This window comes from Eptesicus fuscus, chromosome 20, assembly GCF_027574615.1.
Source record: "Eptesicus fuscus isolate TK198812 chromosome 20, DD_ASM_mEF_20220401, whole genome shotgun sequence".
Classification (NCBI taxonomy): Eukaryota; Metazoa; Chordata; class Mammalia; order Chiroptera; family Vespertilionidae; genus Eptesicus; species Eptesicus fuscus.
In genome coordinates, this window is record NC_072492.1 from 22,525,206 (window position 1) to 22,547,794 (window position 22,589).

The 22,589-nt window shown below is 50.6% G+C and overlaps 1 protein-coding gene and 1 non-coding gene across 3 annotated transcripts in view; both read right to left on the reverse strand.

The window, feature by feature from the left end:
- Positions 1-5,688: 5,688 nt before the first annotated feature.
- RHBDL3 (rhomboid like 3) overlaps positions 5,689-22,589 on the reverse strand; it is a 48,094-nt gene continuing 31,193 nt past the window's right edge. For both annotated transcript variants that reach the window (XM_054709432.1, XM_054709431.1), the window contains 3 exons: positions 20,186-20,286; positions 10,436-10,496; positions 5,689-6,340 (listed from right to left, as the gene is read on the reverse strand). In XM_054709432.1, the coding sequence (XP_054565407.1) occupies positions 6,069-6,340; positions 10,436-10,496; positions 20,186-20,286 (434 nt within the window). In that variant the 3' untranslated portion in view covers positions 5,689-6,068. The remainder of the gene's footprint in view (positions 6,341-10,435; positions 10,497-20,185; positions 20,287-22,589) is intronic.
- LOC114233883 (small nucleolar RNA SNORA33) lies at positions 9,541-9,669 on the reverse strand. Its single transcript, XR_003620072.2, has one exon. It is a non-coding gene; the product is annotated as a small nucleolar RNA SNORA33 (small nucleolar RNA).

Sequence of the window (22,589 nt, forward strand, 5' to 3'; positions counted from 1 at the left end):
TATTTGTAATAATAATAATAATAAGAATAAAACAACTTAGCTTCTCACCAACATAGTCATTTTTATTTAATGAGCTCGATTCTCAGGCCTGACATTTTTATTAACTCACAAAAAGTTTATGGGGAAATTGTAATTGTTACGCTAAGGAATCTGTTGAAGAAAATTGAATCACCTGTTGGAACACACCTTTCTGCATCTTGCAAGAGGCATCAGGCAGGGTGTAAGAAATTTCCACGCAATATTTTACTCACCGTCCAGTAGCGTCACCTGTAGAACTCCATCACCCAGGCCACTTCCCTTTCCTCTCATTCATTATTAACCCTGACAGGTGCCTGTCCTTCACCAGAGGATCCCTTAGACCAGATGCCAGAAAAGCCTGCAGGCATCTGGAAAATAAGATTCAGTTACTACGACTACGCTTTCCTAACCACGTCTTCTCAGTAACAAAAGTCCTGCTGGCTTCCTCAAAGTCTTGGGGGTCTAGGAAGTCAGTTCCAGTCCTATAACGGCTAAACTTCCTAAATGGGGCTCTCAGACTTTAAATCTTTGAGTTGGCGTAATGCTCGATTCTGGAAATTGGTGAAGTGGGGGGAGGGGGGCGTGATAGGGAGCAGTCATGAATTATTAGCTGTGGATTTTCTTATAAATTACTTGTAAGAGGGAGATTCTGTTAGAACACAGAGTATATGTTCCAAGGTTCACTGCTGGGCCTGGATGGCCCTAATACAGTGAGACAATCTTGACACAAACACCCTGACTCTTCTACACGTTTAGTATAGAAGTCCTATATGAGCACCGGAGGGCTGAGAGCATGAATTCTGCAACCAGGCAGTTCTGGGTAGGAATGCAGCCAGGCCATATGCTTCAGGAAGTTACTAAATTTCCCTATCTTTCCCTCATGTGTAACTATGGGGACATTTATATCCACATCATACCAAGTAGCTGTGCAATGAAAGAGAATGATATATTGAAAATGTTTCACCCAGTGCCTAGCACCTAGTACCGTACTCAGGAAATTGTGTTCATATTAGCAGCAAACATTAAGTTATTGGAAGAAGGAGAATTTGGTAGAAGGAGGAACGAGGGAAGTGAGAGGAGGCAAGAGGCAAAGCTAACCAGACAGCTTTTGTCTGTCCAGGGAGCTTGCTTTTAAATGCCTCAGGTGTGGGAGCCCAGAACTGACCCAGGGGAACACTGGTGCTTATACAGGGTCCCAACTTCCCTTACAAAGAAGTCAGTTCATACTCCAGAGGTGGGTTCTTAAACCTTAGGCCTGAACTGTGTTCTACAGTTTGTTCTGGGATGACTTTGGCAGCATTTAGAAATATTTTTAAATGACACACAGGAAACTGTTGGGAAAGAGCATTATGGGAAACTCCCATGCTGAACTGAACAGGGTACTTTCATCCTCAAACAAAATTTAACAGTTATGAATAGCAAACTACATGCACTGCCAATGGCTTAGAAAACCTGGGGGAAACCTTTCACTTTCTCAGGCTGCATCCATTCAAAGCCCACTGGGTCCTTAAACTTACCAAGCAGAGACTTTACCTTTACATTTAGGCTCTTATTTTTCCCTTTTACTCTGAGAACATTCCTATTCCTTCCAAAAGATCAGGGTGTTGACAGTCCTCAGAAAGACCTAAAGACTAGGCTTCTAGGGAAGGAAGGAAATGCCTAAGAAATTTCAAAGAAGATTCTTCCAATAATATTAATCAAAATATTAATCTCTCATCAGGGTGTAGAGTAAGAGTGGAAGGGGAAGGCGGGGCACCCACCACACACCTGGCACAGAGGTTCTTGACCCAAAGCCATGGATGGGTTTCCTTATACACAGTCAGCCCCACCCAAATTGTACACAAAATTGTCCATCTGTGGCCTGACCGGTGTGGATCGGTGGTTGAGCTTCACCCTATAAACCAGGAGGTCGCGGTTCAATTCCCCTGTCAGGGTTGCAGGCTCGATCCCCAGTGGGGGCGCGTGCAGGAGGCAGCTGATCAATGATTCTCTCTCATCATTGATGTTTCTATCTCTCTCCCTCTCCCTTCCTCTCTCTGAATAAATTAAAAAATGTTTTAAAAAATTGTCTGTCTGTGCTATTTTCATGGAAAGAAAAATCATAGCTTTCATCAAGTGCTCAAAAAGAGTTCAGTAATTCAAGAAAGGTTAAGAACCACCAAGCCAGAAACCCCAGCACCAAGAATCAATTCATGACAACCCCCATCTGTATTATAAAAATCACAGACCCACCACCACGGCTGCCCTCCCTCCCACCCGCCCCCCCGTGTCCCCCCCGCCTCCCGCTGGCCGCACGCCATGACCCAGGCCGAGATGAAACAGGCCAGGCCCTTCAGGTCACTTTCTGAATAACGGATGGCTTTAAAAAAAAATCTTTAATGGAATCTGTGGTCAAATAATATGTTACAACAAAAATATACAGAATGTACACAATACAAAAATATTTAGAAACAAGCATTGCAGCTTGGTTTTCTGTTTGTTTTCCACTTACTTCCTTGGGGGTGGGGTGGGGAGGGCAGAGTTCAGCGTTGGGCAGTTTTTTAAGGCAGAGGAGTATCCGTGCTTTCCAGCCAGCCCTGGGAGCAACGGGAACGATGCCAGGAAAGGGCTTCCGGCCACCTGGGGAACCTGCATTATTTGCAAATGGAATTGGACGCTGGGGAAAGGCTGGGCATGGTGAGCAATGACTCTCCTAATCCCCTGGGCAAGAGTAGTTCTCATGGAAATGGAGAGTCCTATTACGCCTCATTAGGGAGCTTTTCCTAATTAAAAAACGAATGATTAATGGTGTCATTAAAGCGAAATTTCTCCTTTGAAGGTTTGTTTTCCTTTCCCCAGTTTCTGTGATTCCTCTTCCGTTTAACGAGTGAGGGAGTCTGTGGCTGCTGTTTAGAGAGTCCCCAGGTTTCAATTTCTGCATCATGCAGGTGAAAATCCGGCTTCGCTCCGTGGCCGGAAGATTCACACCACCCTCACTTGTCGGCCGCACTGGCCAGGAGGCCAACAGTGGATGAGGAAGGAGGGAGGATGGGGACATGCTGCTGGCAGGGTGCTGGGAGCCAGGGAACAAAGGGACCTGCTGAGGAGAAAGCCCTGCACCAAAATGAAACCTTTCTTACTAGAAAATAGGCTCTGGCCCTGGGTTAGAGACCTGGGTAGTGGGAAGTGACGGTCGTCACCACTGGATGGCCCTGCTTAGAAGTGATGGCTGGGAGAGATGGCTGGTAAGCAGACCAGAGAACTTCTGAGTTGCCCTTCGACACTCAGCGGACAGCGAGCAGCGGACACTCAGCTGGGCTGGGGCCTACGGTGAGGGTCGGGGGTGAGGAGAGGGGATGGATGGAGGGTGAGGATGGGGCAATCTGAGCTGCTCCAGGCCTCAGAGGACAGACGTACAGGATGGTGGGTGGGACTCCCGCCTCGGGCAGTCCTCCCAAACAGCTTCCATCCTAAGCCCCAGGGAACTGGACACCTTTGGAGGGCTTTCTAGAATCTTCTAGTTCACAGTCTTGTCACCCCTGAGAGAGGAAGGCCCCTCTCCAAGCCACACCAGACAAAGGCAGGGGGAGGGGTAGCTCTCTGCTCCCTCAAACTACAACGAAGAACCTCCAGGGGCCAGGAGGGGGTCTGGCAGAGAGCCCTGCTCCCCAGCAGGCGACAGCTGCCTCTGCCGCTCCAGGAGGGTCAGCCCTACGCCCGCAGGGTTAGCAGTAGTCACGGCCCCCTCTGCCATCCTTACCCATCTCCTCACCCCCCAGCTCCAGCTCCGTCTCCTCTCCCAAAGAGCTGACTCTTCCAGCTACACCTTTCCCTCAGGAGGCAGGGAAGGGCTGGCAGGGCACAGACAAGGCCCCTCAGGGCAGCGCAGCCCAGCCGCAGGCCTGGCCCCCGCCACCTCAGCGGGCCGTCCTCAGCAGGCTTGGCGCAAGTGCAGCCTGAGCTTCTGCGCCACATGGACAGTCTAGTTAGCAGTGGGCAAGGGCGGGGACGGGCTGGGTGTGGGTGAACTGGGGAGAGAGACCTTGCCCATTTACGTGTGATGACTGGGGATGGAAGCCACCGTGGCCCAAGACGCCCAAATGTCCGGCCCGGCTGACTCCGAACCTCGGTGTGGCTCTCATGGGCCAGTGGCCGGCAGAGGCAGTCCCTACACTCCCCCTTGTTCCTGCATGAACCCAAGCCTGGGTTCTTCCTCCTTCGGGGCTGTCAGTGGTTGGGAGTCGCAAGAGCAGTATAAAGAGGATGACACTTTGCCGAAACTGGTTTGGCTCAGTGGATAGAGCGTCGGCCTGCGGACTCAAGGGTCCCAGGTTCGATTCCAGTCAAGGGCATGTAACTTGGTTGCGGGCACATCCCCAGTAGGGGGTGTGCAAGAGGCAGCTGATTGATGTTTCTCTCTCATCGATGTTTCTGGCTCTCCATCCCTCTCTCTTCCTCTCTGTAAAAAATCAATAAAATATATATTAAAAAAAAAAAGAGAGAATGACATTTTGTCAAAAGCCATCCTCCCACCCTCCCTGGGGCCTGCACCAGCTCCCGCCGGGAGGCCATTCCCTTGTGAAATGGGCGTGGGGATGGACTTGAACATCTCCCAGCTCCCTCCTCGCTCTGAGAACCCGAGCTACGGCTGCCTCACCTCTGACGCGCATCCACGCCCCCAACAATTCGTCTCTAGGTCTCCACCTAAACTGGAATTCCTTTGGCTGCAACCTCCCGTTCCCCTGAGCTCAAAAGTCACGTGGCCTCTATTCCTGCCCAGCCTCTGTTGCACCCCAAAGCTCCTCCCTCCAAAGGGAGATAGGACAGAATCTTTTCAGTATGAAGGCCACTCCAGAGGGAACCAGAGCAGGAGCTGGCAAAGGTGAGGAAACCTCAGCATCCTGAGGGGCCGCCCTCCCACCACAGACCACTCTCCCACCCTCAGTGATTCCCAGGGAGACGCCTGGAAGGGCCGGGGAGTGGAAAAGAAGAGGCAGGCTCTGCTAAAAGCCAGGATCCTCAGGAACCACAATACCCTACCTCTCAGCCCCTTCCTTCCTCTCACGCAGATGCATCCACACGGGCATCTGCACCCACCACACCATGTGCTCACCATCAGAACAGTCTCCACAACCAAAGGAGAGGCACGATGTAGGGTCAGGGCAATGGAAGGGCAGGGCAGGGCTCTAAAGACAAGGCAGGGCATGGGATGGGACGTGGGCCCTGGTGCGAGAGGCCAGCATTCGGGGAGAGAGGGAGGGAGAAGTCCAAAGCAGGGCCTTCCCCAAGGGGGAACGTGGGATGAATTCCCTCTTGCTGGGTACCCCCATGGCAAGGGTAGGGAGTTACAGAATCTCCCTCCTCTGCTCCCCCAGGCGTTAGAGGCCACACCGCAGTGCCCACCGACAGGCACAGGAAGGCACCTGGGCTCCCCGGCCTAGTCCACATGCCGGGCACCAGGCCCTCTTCCCCTCCCAGAGCTCCAGAGGGGACACTTCCTGGCCCGCCATTATCTCTGGGCTGGTCAAGGGCCTGCCTGGCTACTGCCCCCTCAGGCCTTCCTCACAGTCTATGGCAGGGGTGGGGAATGTCCGGCCCGGGGGCCATATAAGGCCTGGGAAAACATTTGGTCTGGCCCTGCCAAGGCATTACCGATGAGTCAAATGTTTGACCAAATGCAGCAGGCTGATATTTAAGTTGATGATTTTGTGTGGCCCGTGAATGATGTTATAAATACCCAAATGGCCGTTGGCAGTAAGAAGGTTCCCCACCCCTGCTCTAAGGTCTCTCAGGGTGGAGGATGAGGCTGCTCTCAGCACACTCAAAAGGGACAGCCACTCTCAGCCCCGCCAGGCCTTTGCTGGCCCGATGTCTTTGGAAGAGTCTAGAAACAACAGTAGCCAATCCAACTCCTCCAGCAGGTGCCTTTCGGAACAGAGCCTCCACCGTTTGCCCAGCGTCTCTCGTCCTCTGCTCCCGGCCTCCCTGAGCTGGTGATGAGAAAACAGAATCCAGATGCTCCTTTCTGATGCCGCTTCTCCCTCCCCTTCCCGACCTCGGTCCTCCAGCCGTTAGGGGGGCGGGGGCAGCTTTAGGTCCAGCAGGGTGTAGGCAAAGATATTCCAGAAGACAGCAAACAGCACAAAGATGGTGTACATGGCCACAAAAATCCACCACAGCGACTGGTCCTGCAGCCTCTGCTCATAGTTCCTCAGGACCACCACGCCCAGGGTGATGCCCACGGCCACGCCACCCAAGTGTGCCACGAAGCTCGGGTGAGGGCACGGGGGATAGGCCGATGGGTGGAACCGGAGCCACACGGCCCGCCCGAACTCCATGCTCACTGCAGGGGGAGGAAGCACAGAGAAGTCACGGGAGGCCCCTGGGCAGGGGCTGAGGGAGAGGCCTTGCAAGCCACCCACCCAGCCACCCACTCTGCCATCCACCCGTTAGTCCACTCGCCACAGACCAAGCTCTGTTTGTTCTGCACACTGGGGACACGGTAGTGAAGCAGACAGACAAGCCTCTGTTCTCCCAGAGCTTATAGGACCTGGCAATCCACCAGCATTACATACACGAGGTCAGTTCAGTGAGAGGAACTCTATGGGAAACAAATATAAGTGACTCAAAGCCAATGCTGGGCCCTACCTGGTTTGGCTCAGTGGATAGAGCGTCGGCCAGTGGACTAAAGGGTCCCAGGTTCCATCCCAGCCAAGGACACATGCCTGGGTGGTGGGCTCGACACCCCCCTCCCCCAAGTAGGGGGTGGGCAGGAGGCAGCCAATCAATGATTCTCTCTCATCATTGATGTTTCTATCTCTCTATCCTTCTCCCTTCCTCTCTGAAATCAATAAAAATAAATAAATAAATAAATAAATAAATAAATAAATAAAGCTGGGTGTAAGGAGGGGGATTCTTTAGTTTGGAGAATCAGGCAAGATCTCCCTAAAGAGGTGATGTTTGCTCGGCCAGCGTGGCTCAGTGGTTGAGCGTCGACCTATGAACCAGGAAGTCACGGTTCGATTTCTGGTCAGGGCACATGCCCGGATTGTGGGCTCAGTCCTGTGTGGGGCATGCAGGAGGCAGCAGATCATTTTATTCTCTCTCATCATTGATGTTTCTATCTCTCTCTCCCTCTTCCTACCTCTCTGAAATCAATTAAAAAAATATTTTTTTTGCCCTAGCTGGTTTGGCGCAGTGGATAGAGCATTGGCCTGTGGACTGAAGGGTCAAGGGCATGTACCTCGGTTGCAGACACCCGGCCCTGATTGGGGGGAGGCAACCAATCGATGTGTCTCCCTCACATCAGTGTTTCTCTCTCTCTCCCTTCCACTCTCTCTAAAATAAATTAAATAAAATAAAATAAAAAAAATAGATTTTTAAAAGAGGTGGCATTTGAGCTGAGATGTGACTATCGAGCGAAGAGCATTTCAGGCAGAGGGGACAGCTCATGCAGAAGCCCACAGGCCCTCGATCCCTGCTGTCACATGTCCCAGAGACTCAGCCTCCTCGTCGGTATAAAGTCTCAGCCTCTGTGTACCAGGCTACACTGCCGGAACATTAATAACAAGCAACATGTGCTAGCACTTTACAGTTTATAAAGTGCATGTATCATTTCAAACCCCTCAGGAAACCCTCCGAACCAGTGCTTCTGTGCTTGGAAGGAAGAGATGAAGGGGGAGAAGGGCAAAGAAGGAATGGAAATAAATGGTCCCAGCAAAGTGCTGGAATTTTTATTTTTATTTATTTATTTTTAAATATATTTTATTGATTTTTTACAGAGAGGAAGGGAGAGGGAAAGAGAGTTAGAAACATCCATGAGAGAGAAGCATCGATCAGCTGCCTCCTGCACACCCCCTACTGGGGATGTGCCTGCAACCAAGGTACATGCCCTTGACCGGAATTGAACCCGGGACCCTTCAGTCCCCAGGCCGACACTCTATCCACTGAGCCAAACCGGCTAGGGGCAAAGTGCTGGGATTTCTAACAGATTCTAAAATGCCCCACACTCACTCTCCAATCCATCCTTCTTGCATGAACTTTGGTTGGCCAATCCAATGGGGATGTACTCTCTTGAAATAATAGTTGCTGGGAAATTGCCATTTTGTTAACCCACCATTCAAGGACACTTAGGGCAGGTACGCTTACCCCATTTTACAGATGAGGAAACCGAGGCGAATTTGACAGACTGAAAGAAAACCCTGTGAGGGGAATTGTGTCCTTGTTCAGTTACCATGTAATGCACCAGCGAGCCTCTCTCCACCCTAACCACTCCAGGGGTGCCAGCACCTCCCGGGGATTGCCTCACCTTCTGGCATGGGCCTGCAACTCCAAGGATGGCCGACAGATGGCGGAAAAGGTGCAGCCAGGAACAGGCACTGTGTCCTCCCCACTCCTCCCCAGGCCCTGGGGCATCTTCCTGCCTTTGCTTAGCAGGCCCTGGGGTCCACAGGGGAGGTTTGAAAGACATGGTCCCCCACTCCAAAATAGCATTTTAGTTTTGATGATCCTTAGAGTTGTTGTTTTTTATTTTTGTTTTTTTTTTAAATATATTTTTATTGATTTCAGAGAGGGAGAAAGAGATAGAAACATGAATCATCGATCGGCTGCCTCCTGCATGCCTCACAATGGGATCAAGCCCACAACCCAGGCATGTGCCCTTGACCAGAATCCAACCTGGGACCCTTTAGTCTGCAGGCTGACACTCTATCCACTGAGCCAAACCAGCTAGGGCTGTTATTTTTTAAACAGTAAGAGTCATGCTTTTCTTCCCTTCATTGCAAACAGACAAGCTGAGTCTGAGCAGACAGGGAAGCTGTGCTCACCCCTGCCCTGCCCCCTCCACTTCCCCCACTGCCCTGGCTCAGAGTCTGCGCTTTAGGGCTGGAAGTTCCTCTCTGGAAGTGGAGATGCTCCAACTGGAAACTGAGACCAGAGAGTCCTGAAAGACATGAATCAAGTGGAGCCCACACAGACCCCTCCACGCCATGATTCTTCTGGCCCAGTCTTCCTCCTCCCCACCAGGTAGGTGGCTGACCCAGGCAGAGACCTTCCCGGAGCTCCTGCCCGGCCTGGCTGAAGTGTGGGCATTAGAAAAGGCGCAGGCTGGCTCTGACTTCGGCTCTGCCACCTCTAGCTGGGTGGCCCAGGGCAAGGAACTCTGAGCCTCGGGCGCACCCCTGAAAATTAAGCCTAAAAATATCCTCTTCACAGCGGTGGTCTGAGGACTGCATGAGAGACTGTGTGTTCCTGTTGCTTTCTTCCTCCCCCCTTCACCTCTGTTCTGACTATTCTCTCTTTCTTTCTCAGAATGAGCCTCTTGGCCTCTGGTCCCATCCCCTGACACTCAACTCCTTCTCCACACTGCAGCCTGACTGGTCTCCTAAACCCGAATCTGTCAGTAACTCTTTTTTTTTCCCCTCTAAAAACGTCATATGGGATTTTCATTCTAATAACACTTAGAAATTCCAGCAAGCCACCAATAATAGTTACAGTAAAGCTTTAAAATTAGCTTGTATCTTATGAAAATTGTTTATTAAAACTTCTTATAGCCATTTCCAGGGACCTTAATGTCTTCAATGTCTTTAAGGCTCGTATCACGGCTTTACTATTGCCAGCTTTCTCTAAATTTCCGCAGAACACATTCAGGTAAGCAGACTGATTGGCTGGCTTTGTCAGTAACTCTTGTTTAAAACCTTCCAGTGGCTTCCTAGTGTATGAGGATGAAGTCCAATCTTCCTCTTTGCATTTAAAGCCGTTCATGAGCTGACTCCTATTATCTCTTATCACAATCACACAGTCTCAAACCTCATAGGTCGAATTTGCCACTGACTTGCAGGCCATGACCCTTCACCCACCTGTATCTTGGTTCAGGCTGCACTTTCGCCCGCAATGACCTCTTACACCCTGGCTACACGGTGACCACCTGCCTGTCTTGGTCAACATGACCCTTGCAGGTAGAACGGACCTCTCCTGACTAGGGCCCACAGCCTGCTCCTAGGGGTTCATGGGTTAGTTACAGTTTGTAAACCTGCTAAAATGACTAGTTTTAGTGCACATGCACACGCCCATATGTGCGTTTTTCCAGGGATGGGGTCTCTAGCTTCCAACAGGAGATCTCAAAGGACCGACTCCATGACCCAAAAGGTTATTAAGAAGCGATTTTCCTTGACCTGGATGCCGGTCATTGAGCTGGACACTCACTCTGTGTGCACTTTTCCGTTTGCATATCACATGTCAATAAAAAGTTTAAGAAAGGTTAAGAAATAGCAGAGTGGGCCAGACTTCTCTCATAACACTCCGCTTTGTTGCACATTATTGACAGCCCCTCCCCTCTTTTTCTTGACCATAAGCCCCTGAAGGGCAGGGACTGTGCTGTCTTTATATCCCCGGGCCCAGGGCAGGGCTCCCTCCCCCCAACGGGCCAGTCAGTACTTACTACAGATCAAGGCCACACCCATCCGCAGCAGCTTGAATTGGCACTTCATGCCTGACCAGTTCTAGGAAAAGAGGAGAGCATTCCATTAGTTCCAGATTGGACCACTCCTCTGCAGAAGTATCTCGCTTAAGAAAACCTGACACTTAAAAAAGTAATCTCTGCTCGGTCGGCGTGGCTCAGTGGTTGAGCACAGACCTATGAACCAGGCAGTCACGGTTCGATTCCCAGTCAGGACACATGCCCAGGTTTCCAGCTCCATCCCCAACTGGGGGCACGCAGGAGGCAGCCAATCAACGATTCTCTCCCTTCATTGATGTTTCTATCCCCCTCTCCTTCTCCCTTCCTCTCTGAAATCAATAAAAATATATTTAAAGAGAAATAAATAAATAAGTCATCTCCATTAAGTCCTGAGTGAGGGGTTGTGGCTTAGTCGCAGATCACACCAGCGTGGCTTTAAGATTTTAGACAATGGTAAGCTTATTGCTGTCGGAAAGCTCTGGAGCCGCACTAGCAGGGCAAGAGGATCTAGACCGAGGGAAATGAGAGTCCCTGTTTCCTCTAGGCACACAGACACCACCCGAGAGTTGCATTAATTGCTGGGTCTGTGGTAGGCAGTTAGGCAGACATGAGCGGAGCGAGGACGGATGACGGATGATGGGCCAGGTACAGAAGGTCACCAGAGTGGAAAGTCCCAGGTGCCTAGCAATGGACAATCAGTTGTAGGGTGGGACCTTGCCCCCAGGATGACTTTCCCTCCCCTGGCATATCCATGGTCGGAAGGTTTGGAACCCCTGACCTTTCCTCCCTAGAGATAACATCTGGGCCTCAGTTGTATTTCAACTCCAGGCCCAGAAAAGCAACAAAACCGGCGATGGCTGACTGAACGACGTCGGGACCGGCTGCCCTGAATGATGACCCCCTGTCCTGGTGCTGGCCAATCAGTGGAGACCACAACCCTAAAGGTCACACCTGGAAAACTGCTGAATGTTCTATTAAGATATTTCCCTGGAACCTCCCCTAACGTCTCGCCCTTAAACCCTACATCTCCCTCCAAGGAGCATGTGGGTACCTTTCCCTTTCCCCTCCGTACCTTCCCCAGGCACAGAACCATTAGCTTCCTCACTCCCAAGCTCCAAGGGCTCTTTCTTAACCTCCATATCTCATTTCCTAAGCCCATGGCTTCTAGGAACTACTTTTTCTACCTCTGTAATTTACCCAGTACATGTTCTCTTACAGTTTGGGTCTTGGCTCTGAATTCTTTCCCAGCCAGAACCCAGTACCGAGGTTGCCGAACCCAGGTTTGGTCTGACCCCACCGGTCATACAACTGGTGGCTGCTCCTGCCGCCTACAACAAACAGGTCCAGGGTTGCACAGGGATGCAGGACAGCAAACCAAGCAGAGTCCAAGCAGAACCATCAAGATGATTAGAGAACTCAAAGTCCTGCATATGAGGAATTGACTGAAGAGAAGACTCAGGGGTTGAGTTCACTGTTGTCAAGTGTCAAGTGAGTCAACACAAGGAAAGGCACAGTCAGTGTAACCTGCAAGCAGAAGGCTCAGTGGATGAAAACTTTGGAGAGATTTTTTTTTTTTTTAGCAAGAGAAAATAACCAAATTTGATACATACATGTGTACAGGAACCCAGCAAACATGAGAGTCAGAGACCCCACATGCATGAGAGGTTCAAAGATAGAAAAGGAACATGGGTGTGTAAGATGTCTTGAGCCAGGATGAGGTCAGGTGGCTTGGGGGCTTCAAAGAGTCACTGCAGGTGATAAATAGAAGTTTGTCCTGCCCTATAGATAGAGCAAAAGAGGTTATCTCTGATGGTCTCTTATTATGGGCAAGGCCCCTAATTCAAGTTCTTCTAGGTAGTTGAGGGAGGAACATAAGTTTCTCTTCAGCCTGCAGCTAAAGTTGCCTTTAGCTCAAAGCAATCTGCATACCTCAGAGGCCCATCTTGGGGTGACTCATTCTGAACCCCCATAGTTCCCTCCTCTGAGACTTCCCTGGAAGTTTCACATTCCAGAAGTTGAAAAAGAGGAGAGAGTTCCATTAGTTCCAGATCAGACCACTCTTCTGCTGTGTTCTGAGGACTGAATGAGAGACCGAGTGGTCCCTTTGCTCGCTTCCTACCCCAGGGTAGACTGTTCTGTATCTCATTAAACCAGTCTCAGTCTGGAGGAGGTAGTTCCGTTAAACCATCGTGGCCCATTTCAGGAGGCGGTGAAGCGGGTGGGCTCCCAAAGGTAGGCCTACAGTGCAAGCTATCAGGTATTTGATGAGAGGCATCTCTATGGAAGCAGAAGAAAAGCAAAGGTTAGTGATTGGAGCAGACTAGAACCTCAGTTTCTGAGTCAGGAAGGCAGGCAGTCAAGAAGACTTCTAGATGGAGTGAAGGCAGGCAGTGACAGTCTGATCGATTCACACAAAGATTTTTTTTTTTTTTAGCTCAGGATAAGTTTCCATTCCTAATAAGCAGAGCTGCCCAAAGATGGATTGATCCATCTTGGGGGATGGTGCGTTTCCCATCATTGAGGGGTTCACACGGGGCTTCCCATCACTTGAAGGGGATGCTCTAGCATTGGGCATCGGGAAGAGGTGGGCCAGATGGCCTTCAAACAAATCCCTCTTTCCCGAGAATCTCTGAACACTCTGAACCTCTAAAGGCGACGAACAGAGTACAATTATCCACCTTACAAAAGGATTTTTTCACTTTACAAAAGACTTCGCCACAGGGTTCCTTTGAGGGGCACTCCTGCGGTGCATTCAAAGCTCCACTCCATTTACCAAAGCGTGATGTGCAGACACCGAGAGGAGCCTGGGGTCTTAGGGAACACATCAGACCTAGGGAAGGAGGCAACTGGGTACAGCCAGGGGCTTCTGTTCCCTCCCCACCCACTCTGCCTCCTTTGCTGCCTGGCCCAGGCCCAGCTGAGGGGCACGTCTCGCACTCCTTTGACACTGGGGGACACGTGTTAAACTTCACAGAGGCCCTGACACTGGCACATACAATAGTGTCTATGGAAGCTTCGGGGGAGTAAGCGGGATGCAGGGAAGCTGCCAAAAAGAGGGAGAAATCCCTGGGCATTGGGCTTCTTGCCCATCACCCGCCTTCCCCCCATTATTCCTCACTGACCGGCAAGCCCTGCTTCACAAAAGGCAGCACACAGCCCCTCTTCAGATGGGGAAGTCTAACCTTCGCTCACCGACAAGCTCTATGCCAAGAAGCAGATGGCAGGACAACCTTGTTCCCTCCGGGTGTCTGCCCACAGAGAAGCACCCCCAGGAGACAGGGGACAAAACGAATTGGTGCCCTCCACTGATCTGGCAACCCGTTTGGAACCACCTCAGTTAGCTGATGGTGGGCAGCCCTCAGCTCCTCTCCAGGACGGGCAGGGCCTTGGGAGTCACCTGATGGACCATCTTCTCCTAAATGTCACACCTGCTGCCAAGCTGCCAACAAAATGGCCTACGACAGGAAGCTCACCACCCCCGGGCAGCCTGCGAGCTAATCACTGAAAAGTTCTTCCTGCGACTGTCTGGCCAGGCTTCGCCTCTCTGTGATAACCATCCACCCAGGGGTCTTAATTCTCCCTCAAAAGTGACACCCATGTTCATAGCAGCATTATTCACAACAGCCAAGTGTCCATCAACAGGTAAATGGAGAAACAAAATGTGGCAGATCTATACAAGTGGCGGATTATTCAGCCTTAAAAAGGAAGAAAATTCTGATACATACTATAAACTTCAATGGATCATGAGCAGATTATGCTAAATGAAAGAAGCCAGTCACAAAAAGACAAATACTGTATGATTCCACTTATATGAGGCACCTAGAATAGTCAAATTCATAGGAACAGAAATAGAATGATGGTTGCCACGGGCTGGGAGGAGGGAGGAATGGGGGAACGAGTGTTTCATGGTTATGGAGGATCAGTTTTGCAAGATGAAAAGAGAGTTTTGTGGATGGATGGTGGTGATGGTTGCATAATGACGTGAATGTACTTAGCACCACTGAATGCACACTTAAAAATGGTTAAGATGGTACATTATAATTTATGTATATTTACCACAATTAAAAACAAAAGTGAGCCCAACTGGTGTGGCTCAATGGTTGAGCATGGGCCCATGAACCAGGAGGTCAAGGTTCGATTCCTGGAAGTTAGGGCGCATGACCTGGTTATGGGCTCAATTCCCCAGTAGGGGGTGTGCAAGAGGCAGCTGATCAATGATTCTCTCTCATCATTGATGTTTCTCTATCTCTCTCCCTATCACTTCCTCTCTGAAGTCAATAAAAATGTTTTAAAAAACCACAAAATAAAACAAAAGTGATACAGAACACTTCTAGCATCTCTTTTCCTCATAAAACCCTCTGAATATCTTACCTGAACACAGTGTCTCTTTCACTGAGTCCCGAGTGATAACGTCAAGCAAAGTAAGTCTAGTATTAGCTGCTCTCTGGATCCGCTCAGGTCCCTGCCCTATCTCATCATCTGGGGTCTGTCTTAGGAAGCACCATTCATCTTTTGGGTCTGGGAAGACCATGCGGGCGGGGGTGGGGGGTGGGGAGGAGTGGCTCAGAACTCCTTTTTTGCTAGCGTCCCTCATTTGTAAGTTTGCAAAAACAGTAACCATAGTGCCCATGTCAATTACCAACCTCACTGGGTTGTTGTGGCGGTGACATGAGTTGACACATATGAAGCACAAAAGATATGCCTGGCACATAGTACACACCACTGCCTGATGCTAGTATCTAGATCTGAGGCAAAGATGGTGAGTTTGCCCTGCACAATGGTATTAAAAATTCTGAACCTCAATGACCTTGAGTGGAGAGCCCGGGAGCCCCGGTTTTGGTACAGTGCTCCCCAGGCCAGCTTCATGTACAATACCTGCCTGGTCCCCGAAGGCTCTGGGGTTTGTCATGCTGATCCAGTCACACCCTCTGTCCTGCACTTTAACGAAGAAGAAACTGAGGGTCCAGGAGGGCTAGTTCAAGGTCACACACAGTGAGTTAATGGCGAGATTGAAAGGATTCCCGGTCCAGGGCTCTGTCTGCCCACACTTCCGGGCCAGCGCCATGTTCAGTCTGTCCCTGCTGGCTGCCTCAGTTTCCCCCACAGCTGAGCAAATGTCATAGACATGACCAGTCTCCCAGCAGCTGAGGGCTTACACTAGAAACCCACCCCTTCCACCAGCTGCCTCATTTCCCCGACCCATTACTCCCTCTAATAAAACGAGTGCAGTTAAACAACAGGAGGGAAGAAAAACCATCTCACACACACACAGCCCGCACTGCTGCTGCGATAAATGTTGAAAAAGCCTGCGGGCCCCTGGGGAATACAAACCTTTTAATTTCACTCTCTCCCAGAGCCCTGTAGGTGAGATGGTAACTCACCCAGGGCACCCAGGCAGTCACCAGTACCCAAGGCGCCTTGCTCACCCACCCAGTTAAGAGCTCAGAGGCTGACACCCAGGCAGGGAGCTTCCGTTCCATATCCCGGGTAGAAACAGTTTCTTGTTAAATGACTTCAAGAAAAAAACCAACACAGGAGACGGGAAAGCATGACACAGATAAATTAGGGAGTGAGTATTTGTCCCACAATAGGAGTTTTACTTAATAAAGTGAACCCGACGACACAGAATTCGTTGGTGACATTTTGACAACCATCTTGCCTCGTGCTTTGACAATATGGTTCAATTCGTGAAAATTCAGACCTCCAACATTTAAGGAAAACATCTATCCTATGGAGCAAAGTGTGAGCAAATATCTGGCATATTCAAAAATGGAAATCTGGCCGAGAGCCCTCAGCAAAAGGCAATTAATAAATTATTCAATTATGTGCATCTCCACGCTTCCAGTGTTTAAAAGGAGGTGTCTCGATTGTGGCATCCAGATCTTTTGTTGAAACAGTTTCTGAGTTTAATCCGTGGGTGTAAACTGGAAGCTTTTTTGAAACTCAACGTGTTTTTATGTAAAACAAGACCGGCTTTGATTTAAGGCGAAACCTCTCATTTAAACAGGTAGACCTGAGAACACCAGTGTCAAACATTTTTCTATTATGTATCTAGAGCCAAAGGGACACATTTTCTGATTTTCCTTTGTGCAGCGAGAGGCAGAATTTATACAGATAAAAGAACGGCCTTGATTGGTGTGGCTCAGTTGGTTGAGGGTCATCCTGTGCACCAGGAGGTCACTGGTTCAATTCCTGATCAGGGCACATGCCCAGGTTTCAGGTTCGGTATCCAGTCTGGGTGTATACTGGAATCAATCAATCATGTTTCTCTTTCACATCGATGTTTCTCTCTCTCTCCCTCTCCCCCGCTTTTTTTTAAATTGTATGTGTACACACATATATAAACACACACACATACACACACACATACACATACACACACACACACACACAGGACCTTCCAGCTATGTGGTGACATGCCAGTGGAAAGCATCTTCTCATCCATTTTTTCATGTCTTTCTCTACCTTGTGAAGAAGGGATTACAGGTAAGAAAAAGAAGGCCCTAAGAAGTTAAGGAACTCACTGCTATCACAACGGCGATGCTCATACTCAAATCCAGATTTTCTGTCCGTCAAGTCCACGCTTTTTCTCCTTTCTGTTCTGACGAGGTGTTTTACTGTGTGTGCACACACAGACCAATCTTCATTTTGGAATTAAAATCAATGGTATATTTATTCGGTCGAACCACAGGAAATTGCCGATGTTTAAGTGCTTCTGACCCACAGAAATGGCAACTTCATATAGTTGGACCCAACGCATCTCTGAAATGCTGGGCACTGAGCTAATTTGGGTACAGGTGGCCTCTGGACGAAAGGAAACCAACCTTTTTAAATGAGAAAATGAGTCGTGTTTTTTTTTTCGCTGTCAAATAAGCACCACACAGCGTTCTAGGGAGAGGCCACTGCGTGCCATGCCCTGGGGACTGCGACGCTCCCCGCCGGCCGGGCGGAGCCGTGTCCTTCTGGAAGGGCATCGGGCTCGGGGCCCCGGCTGCTCATCACGGCCACGGGCACGGGCTCCTTGCCAGAGAGAAGCGTGAACTGGAACAAAGCTGCTTTCACGCCTCCCTCCTCAACCTCGCGCCCTAGCCCTCTGGTCTCAGGGTGGTCTGCCCGCACCGTGGGAACTCCCGGGGCATCGGGGCTGTTTCCCAGGCCGTGGGGAAGGGGCAGGGGCCAGGCATCTCTATGAACTCCTGTCTGTTTCTTCTCTCCCGTGTTCGCTTAGTGGTGCTTGTTCATCCCCTTTCACACAGACATATCTTGGGGGGGAAAAGGAGGGGGTGGTTAGCATTTCCTTCCCCGACAGAAGGAATTGGGGCAGGAGGAGGGGGGAGTGGAGGAGGCGGGACTCGGAGGAAAAGCTGTGTCTGGGGAAAGCGGTGGCACTGATACAGCATGGCCCATTTAAGAGGGGCACGCGACGCGGCACCGTGCTCCAGGTTCTTAGCAGGCCAAGCCGTGTGTGTGTGTGTGTGTGTGTGTGTGTGTGTGTGTGTACGTGAGTAAACACACGTGCACACACACACACACACACACACTCTCACACAGGCTTTCCCAAGCCTGCTGTAGTTCTCCAAGTGCTCACCTGCAGTTGCCCAAAATTCAGGCAAGTAGCAAGTAGAGTCAGTGTCGGTCTGTGTGTCTCTCTTCCCCGCTCTCTTCCTTCCTGTCTTTCTCCCTTTCCCGCTCTCTCTCAATGTGCAAAGGGGACTTTGGTGAAAAGTCCAGGGATGGTGCTGAGGAGTGGGGCAGGTGAGAGTGGCAATGACAAAGATGAAACGGGAGAATTGGGGAACCCCAAAAACGATTGTAACTGAGTATTCACAGCTGCCATGTGGTGGAGATGGTGCTGGAGGAGGGGGGCAAGGGCAGGAGGACCCCAAAGAGAAGCTATGCTTTTTCTGGACACCGTTCGTTCGTTCGTTCGTTCGTTCATTCATTCATTCATTCATCCATTCCTCGCTCAGCAAAATTAGTAGCATTATCTACCACGTGTCCAGCTCTGCCCCAGGCCCTGGGGAAACAGATGGGTAAGATCTGGGACCTGCCCGGAGGCTCCCAGGCCAGCAGGGGCATTAGCCAGGCTGGGCCGAGCACTGTCAGTGACGCCTCCTTCAGCCTCCAAACTTCAGACTCCTTCCAAAACAAGGGCGCAGTCTGCCTTGACCTCCGCTGAAACTATCACATGGATTCTTATCTCTACCCTGGTGTCTTTTGTGAGGACCAGGGAATTAGGTTAACACTTATACTGAGCAGTTATTTTCACTTTATCCATTTACTTTTATTTTTTTTAAAATATATTTTTATTGATTTCAGAGAGGAAGGGGAGGGAGAGAGCTAGAAACATCAATGATGAGAGGGAATCACTGACTGGCTGCCTCCTGTATGCCCCCTACTGGGGATCGAGCCTGAAACTCAGGCATGTGCCCTTGCCCAGAATCGAACCCGGGACCCTTCAGTCCGAAGGCTGATGCTCTATCCTCTGAGCCAAACCAGCTAGGGCTCACTTTATTCCATTTATCCCATATCATCCCATTTCACAGATGTAGAAACTGAGGCAGTGAAGTCATATGGCCAAGCTCACTCTTTAGGAAGTGAGTGGCTGAGATTCAGATCTAGGCTGCCTGGCTCCATAGCCCACGCTGTTAACCATTAAACGATATGACAATTCAGGAAAAGGCAAAGCAGAGAGTGAGAAATGGAATGGCAGTGTTCTACCACTGTGACAGGCAGATGGAGAACACACTTGGGTTTTCAGGAGATGTGGTTTCAAGCCCCGATTCTGCCACAAAGCTGACTTTTTTTTGTTTTAATCCTCACCTGAGGATTTTTTTTCTTAAATATATTTTTATTGACTTCAGAGAGGGAGAGGGAGATAGAGAGAGAGATAGAAAATCAATGATGAGAGAGAATAATTGATTGGCTGCCTCCTGCACACCCCACATTGGGGATTCAGCCTGCAACCTGGGCATGTGCCCTGACTGGGAATTGAAGCATGACCTCCAGGTTCATAGGTCGATGCTCAACCACTGAGCCACGAGGCCAGGGTGAGGATATTTTTTTCCATTGCTTTTCAGAGAGAGTAAAGGGGAGGGATGAAGCAGGCGGGGGGGGGGGGGTGGGCGGGGGAAGAGAGAGGGAAACATTGATGTGAGAGAGGCACATCGACTGGTTGCCTCCCACTTGCGCCTCGACCTGAGGCGGGGAGCGAATCCACAACCAAGGTACATGCCCTTGACTTGGAATTGAACCTGCAACCTTCCCGTGCCCAGACTGATCCTCTAACCACTTAGGCACACCAGCCAGGACTCAGAGCCTTCTTTTTAATTTGAGAATTTTGATGTGATGACCTCTAAGGTCCCTTTATTTTTAGCAATCTATGACAAACAATGAATTACAATTAGGATGTGTGCTAGTGGTCAAGAATTTTAAATCTTTTTAAAAGTCACCAAGTGGGAAAGAGGCGGAATAGGGAGACGGCCGATTCCTAGGCAAAGCCGTAACTGGAGTAGATAGGAATCGTATACTGAGGGGCCCCGATTGCAACAGGCCTGCAGAGGGTGAGGAGTGTCTGGGAACTTTGCTACCAGCCAGGTCTGCCTGGCACTTGATGGGTCTGGGCTGAGACCCGGATGAGGATCCCAAACCCGGCCCCACCCTATTCACACCTGGGCCTGGAGACAGGTAAGGGGAGGCCACAGAAGGCATGCCGGGGCGCGAGGTGCTCACCATCACGATGTTGGCCAGATGGGCAGAGACCAGCGCGTACACCCCTCCAGAGGAGCCCACGACGGGCGCAGTCATGTCAGCCACAGACACCGCCAAGGATCCTGGGGCAGAGAGCGAGAATTCAAGAATGCTGGTGGTTGCTCCTCACCCCCACTTCAGACCCTCAGATGCCTCAGCCTTGGGGGTAAGACCCCAGAGCAAAAGGCTCCTTCTCTCCCTCCCTCGATCCCATGTTGCCTTGCAGCTCCCTAATGATTAATTTAGGGCTGAAAGAACCATTTGATTCCAACTGTTCCTTTTACAGTCAGGGAAACAAAGGCTCAACAAAGGAAAGCGAACATCTGCCTCTCAATCCAACCTCTGCCTTCCAATGTGCCATCTCAGGGTTGTGGAGCAACAACAAAAATTACAGGGGCATTCCGAGCTGGTTTGCTCAGTGGACAGAGCGTCAGCCTGCGGACTGAAGGGCACATGCCCGGGTTGTGGGCCCAATCCCCAGGAGGGGGCGTGCAGGAGGCAGCTGATCAATGATTCTCTCTCTTCATTGATGTTTCTAGCTCTCTCTCCCTCTCCCAAATCAATGAAAATATATTTTTAAAAAATTGCAGAGGTAGTTACTGCAGAAACAGGTACCATCTACGGAGCACCGTGTGTCAAACACCGGCCAAGCATTTTACACACATTCATTCTCCCCCTGAGCCCAAAGACAGCCCTTTGAGGAAGGTGTTAGTAGCCTCATGGCTCACCTGGTGGGAAGAACCGGAACCTGCATTTGAGTCCAGGTCTTACCCTTGACAGTGGCCACTCCCCACACTGGTCCAGAAGTTAACCTCTACCCTCTACCATCATTCTCTCTGCTCAATGGCGTCTATAAACCTGCTTAGGTCACCTCCAACCTCCCTCCACCTGAGGGAAATCACAGAAGGCCAACAAGTTTCCATAGCAAATGGGGCATCTTTGGAGGGAAAAAAATGCCCTTGAAAAGTCCCCAGGAAGAGAGAGCTGAGGTCACAGCCTCTGGGGGAAAGACAGGCATGGACTCTTGGTCTGGGGGATGACTTAACTTTTGTCCTGGGAGGAAAGCTGGGAGAGAAGAGCTGGGAAATGTATTGTTCTGGTCTCATTTAAGTGTGATCAATGCTTTGGCTTCGAGGGAAGGACATGGAGACTAAAAATAACTGGGAGGTAGAGCCCAGGGCTCGGAGGATGAGAGGTAGCTGGCCTGGGAAGTGTGCAGAAATCACCACTGGAAAATGCCTGCAGGCTCATGAGCCAATTAGCTGCTGCCAGGGTGGAGAGAGGAGGGACAGGAAGAAGGCCAAATTCTGCAGGTTCCATAGGGGTGGAGGGCCCACTACTTAGGAGGTGGCTGAGCCCAGCCGGGAACCGGGAACCCGGGAACGGGAGCACCTGACACCCTAGGTGTGGAGAGCCCCTGTAACATCATCCCTTTCTGCCCAGGTACCCGCCCCACCCCTCTCAAGGCTCACGGGCTCACTGAGATCCTTCAAAGAAGGGATCCCCACGACTGGTTCTTGGTCTCAAGGGGGATGTAATTTCCCAGGAAAACACAAACTATAAACTGAGAACTCCCAAGTCCTTCTGCCCTCCCAGGGCAGCTATAAATCTCTCCTCTCCTCTTTCATGCCTTCCCTCAGGCTTTAATTAGGTATTGATCTATTGTCAGATAACTTTTTTTTTTTTTCCTCCTGTACTGCATAGCCACAGGGTCAAGGATATAGAACAGGGGGAAAAAAATCTCAGGGTGGCAAACAGACAGGCAGCAGGATCTGCATGACAAAGGATTCCCACGCTCTCCTGCCGGGCTGGCTGACAAGGCTGCATTGCAGGGCAGCGAGGGCTGGCTGCCCAAGCCGCCCGCTCTTCAGCTTGCTCCTCATTAATTACCGCAGGGACAGAGAGAGCCTCCCTGGGCTGGCCTCTTCCCTCAGCACAAGTCCCTACAAACCCGCCCAGCTTCTGCTCCCTCGGCCTCCCCAGTGTGGTCCATCAGGGACAGAGACATCAGCGGGGCCCCCAGGGAGCCCCTCACTGACCTTACCCTCACCCTGCCCGTGGATCAGAGTCCTGACCCCAGGGCCAGGGGTCATCCTGGGATTGTGGAAGGAGCAGGGGGTGGGGGTGTGGCTGGCTAACTGTGTGACTTGGACACAGCCCCTGAATTCTTTGGGCTTCGGTTTTCACATCACAAATATTTGTTGAAATGAGGAGGTCTCAGGCTTTCCAACTTTTGAGCAGTGAAACCCTTTTTCAAAGGAAACCTTACCCACATCCTACATCAAGGAGCAGAGCGCAGATGGCAGCTGAATGGGGGTGGGGCCTGGGGAGCAAAGTTTGCCGCCCACGGGAGGGGGCCTTAAAGGTCCCGTTCAGAAGAGAAATT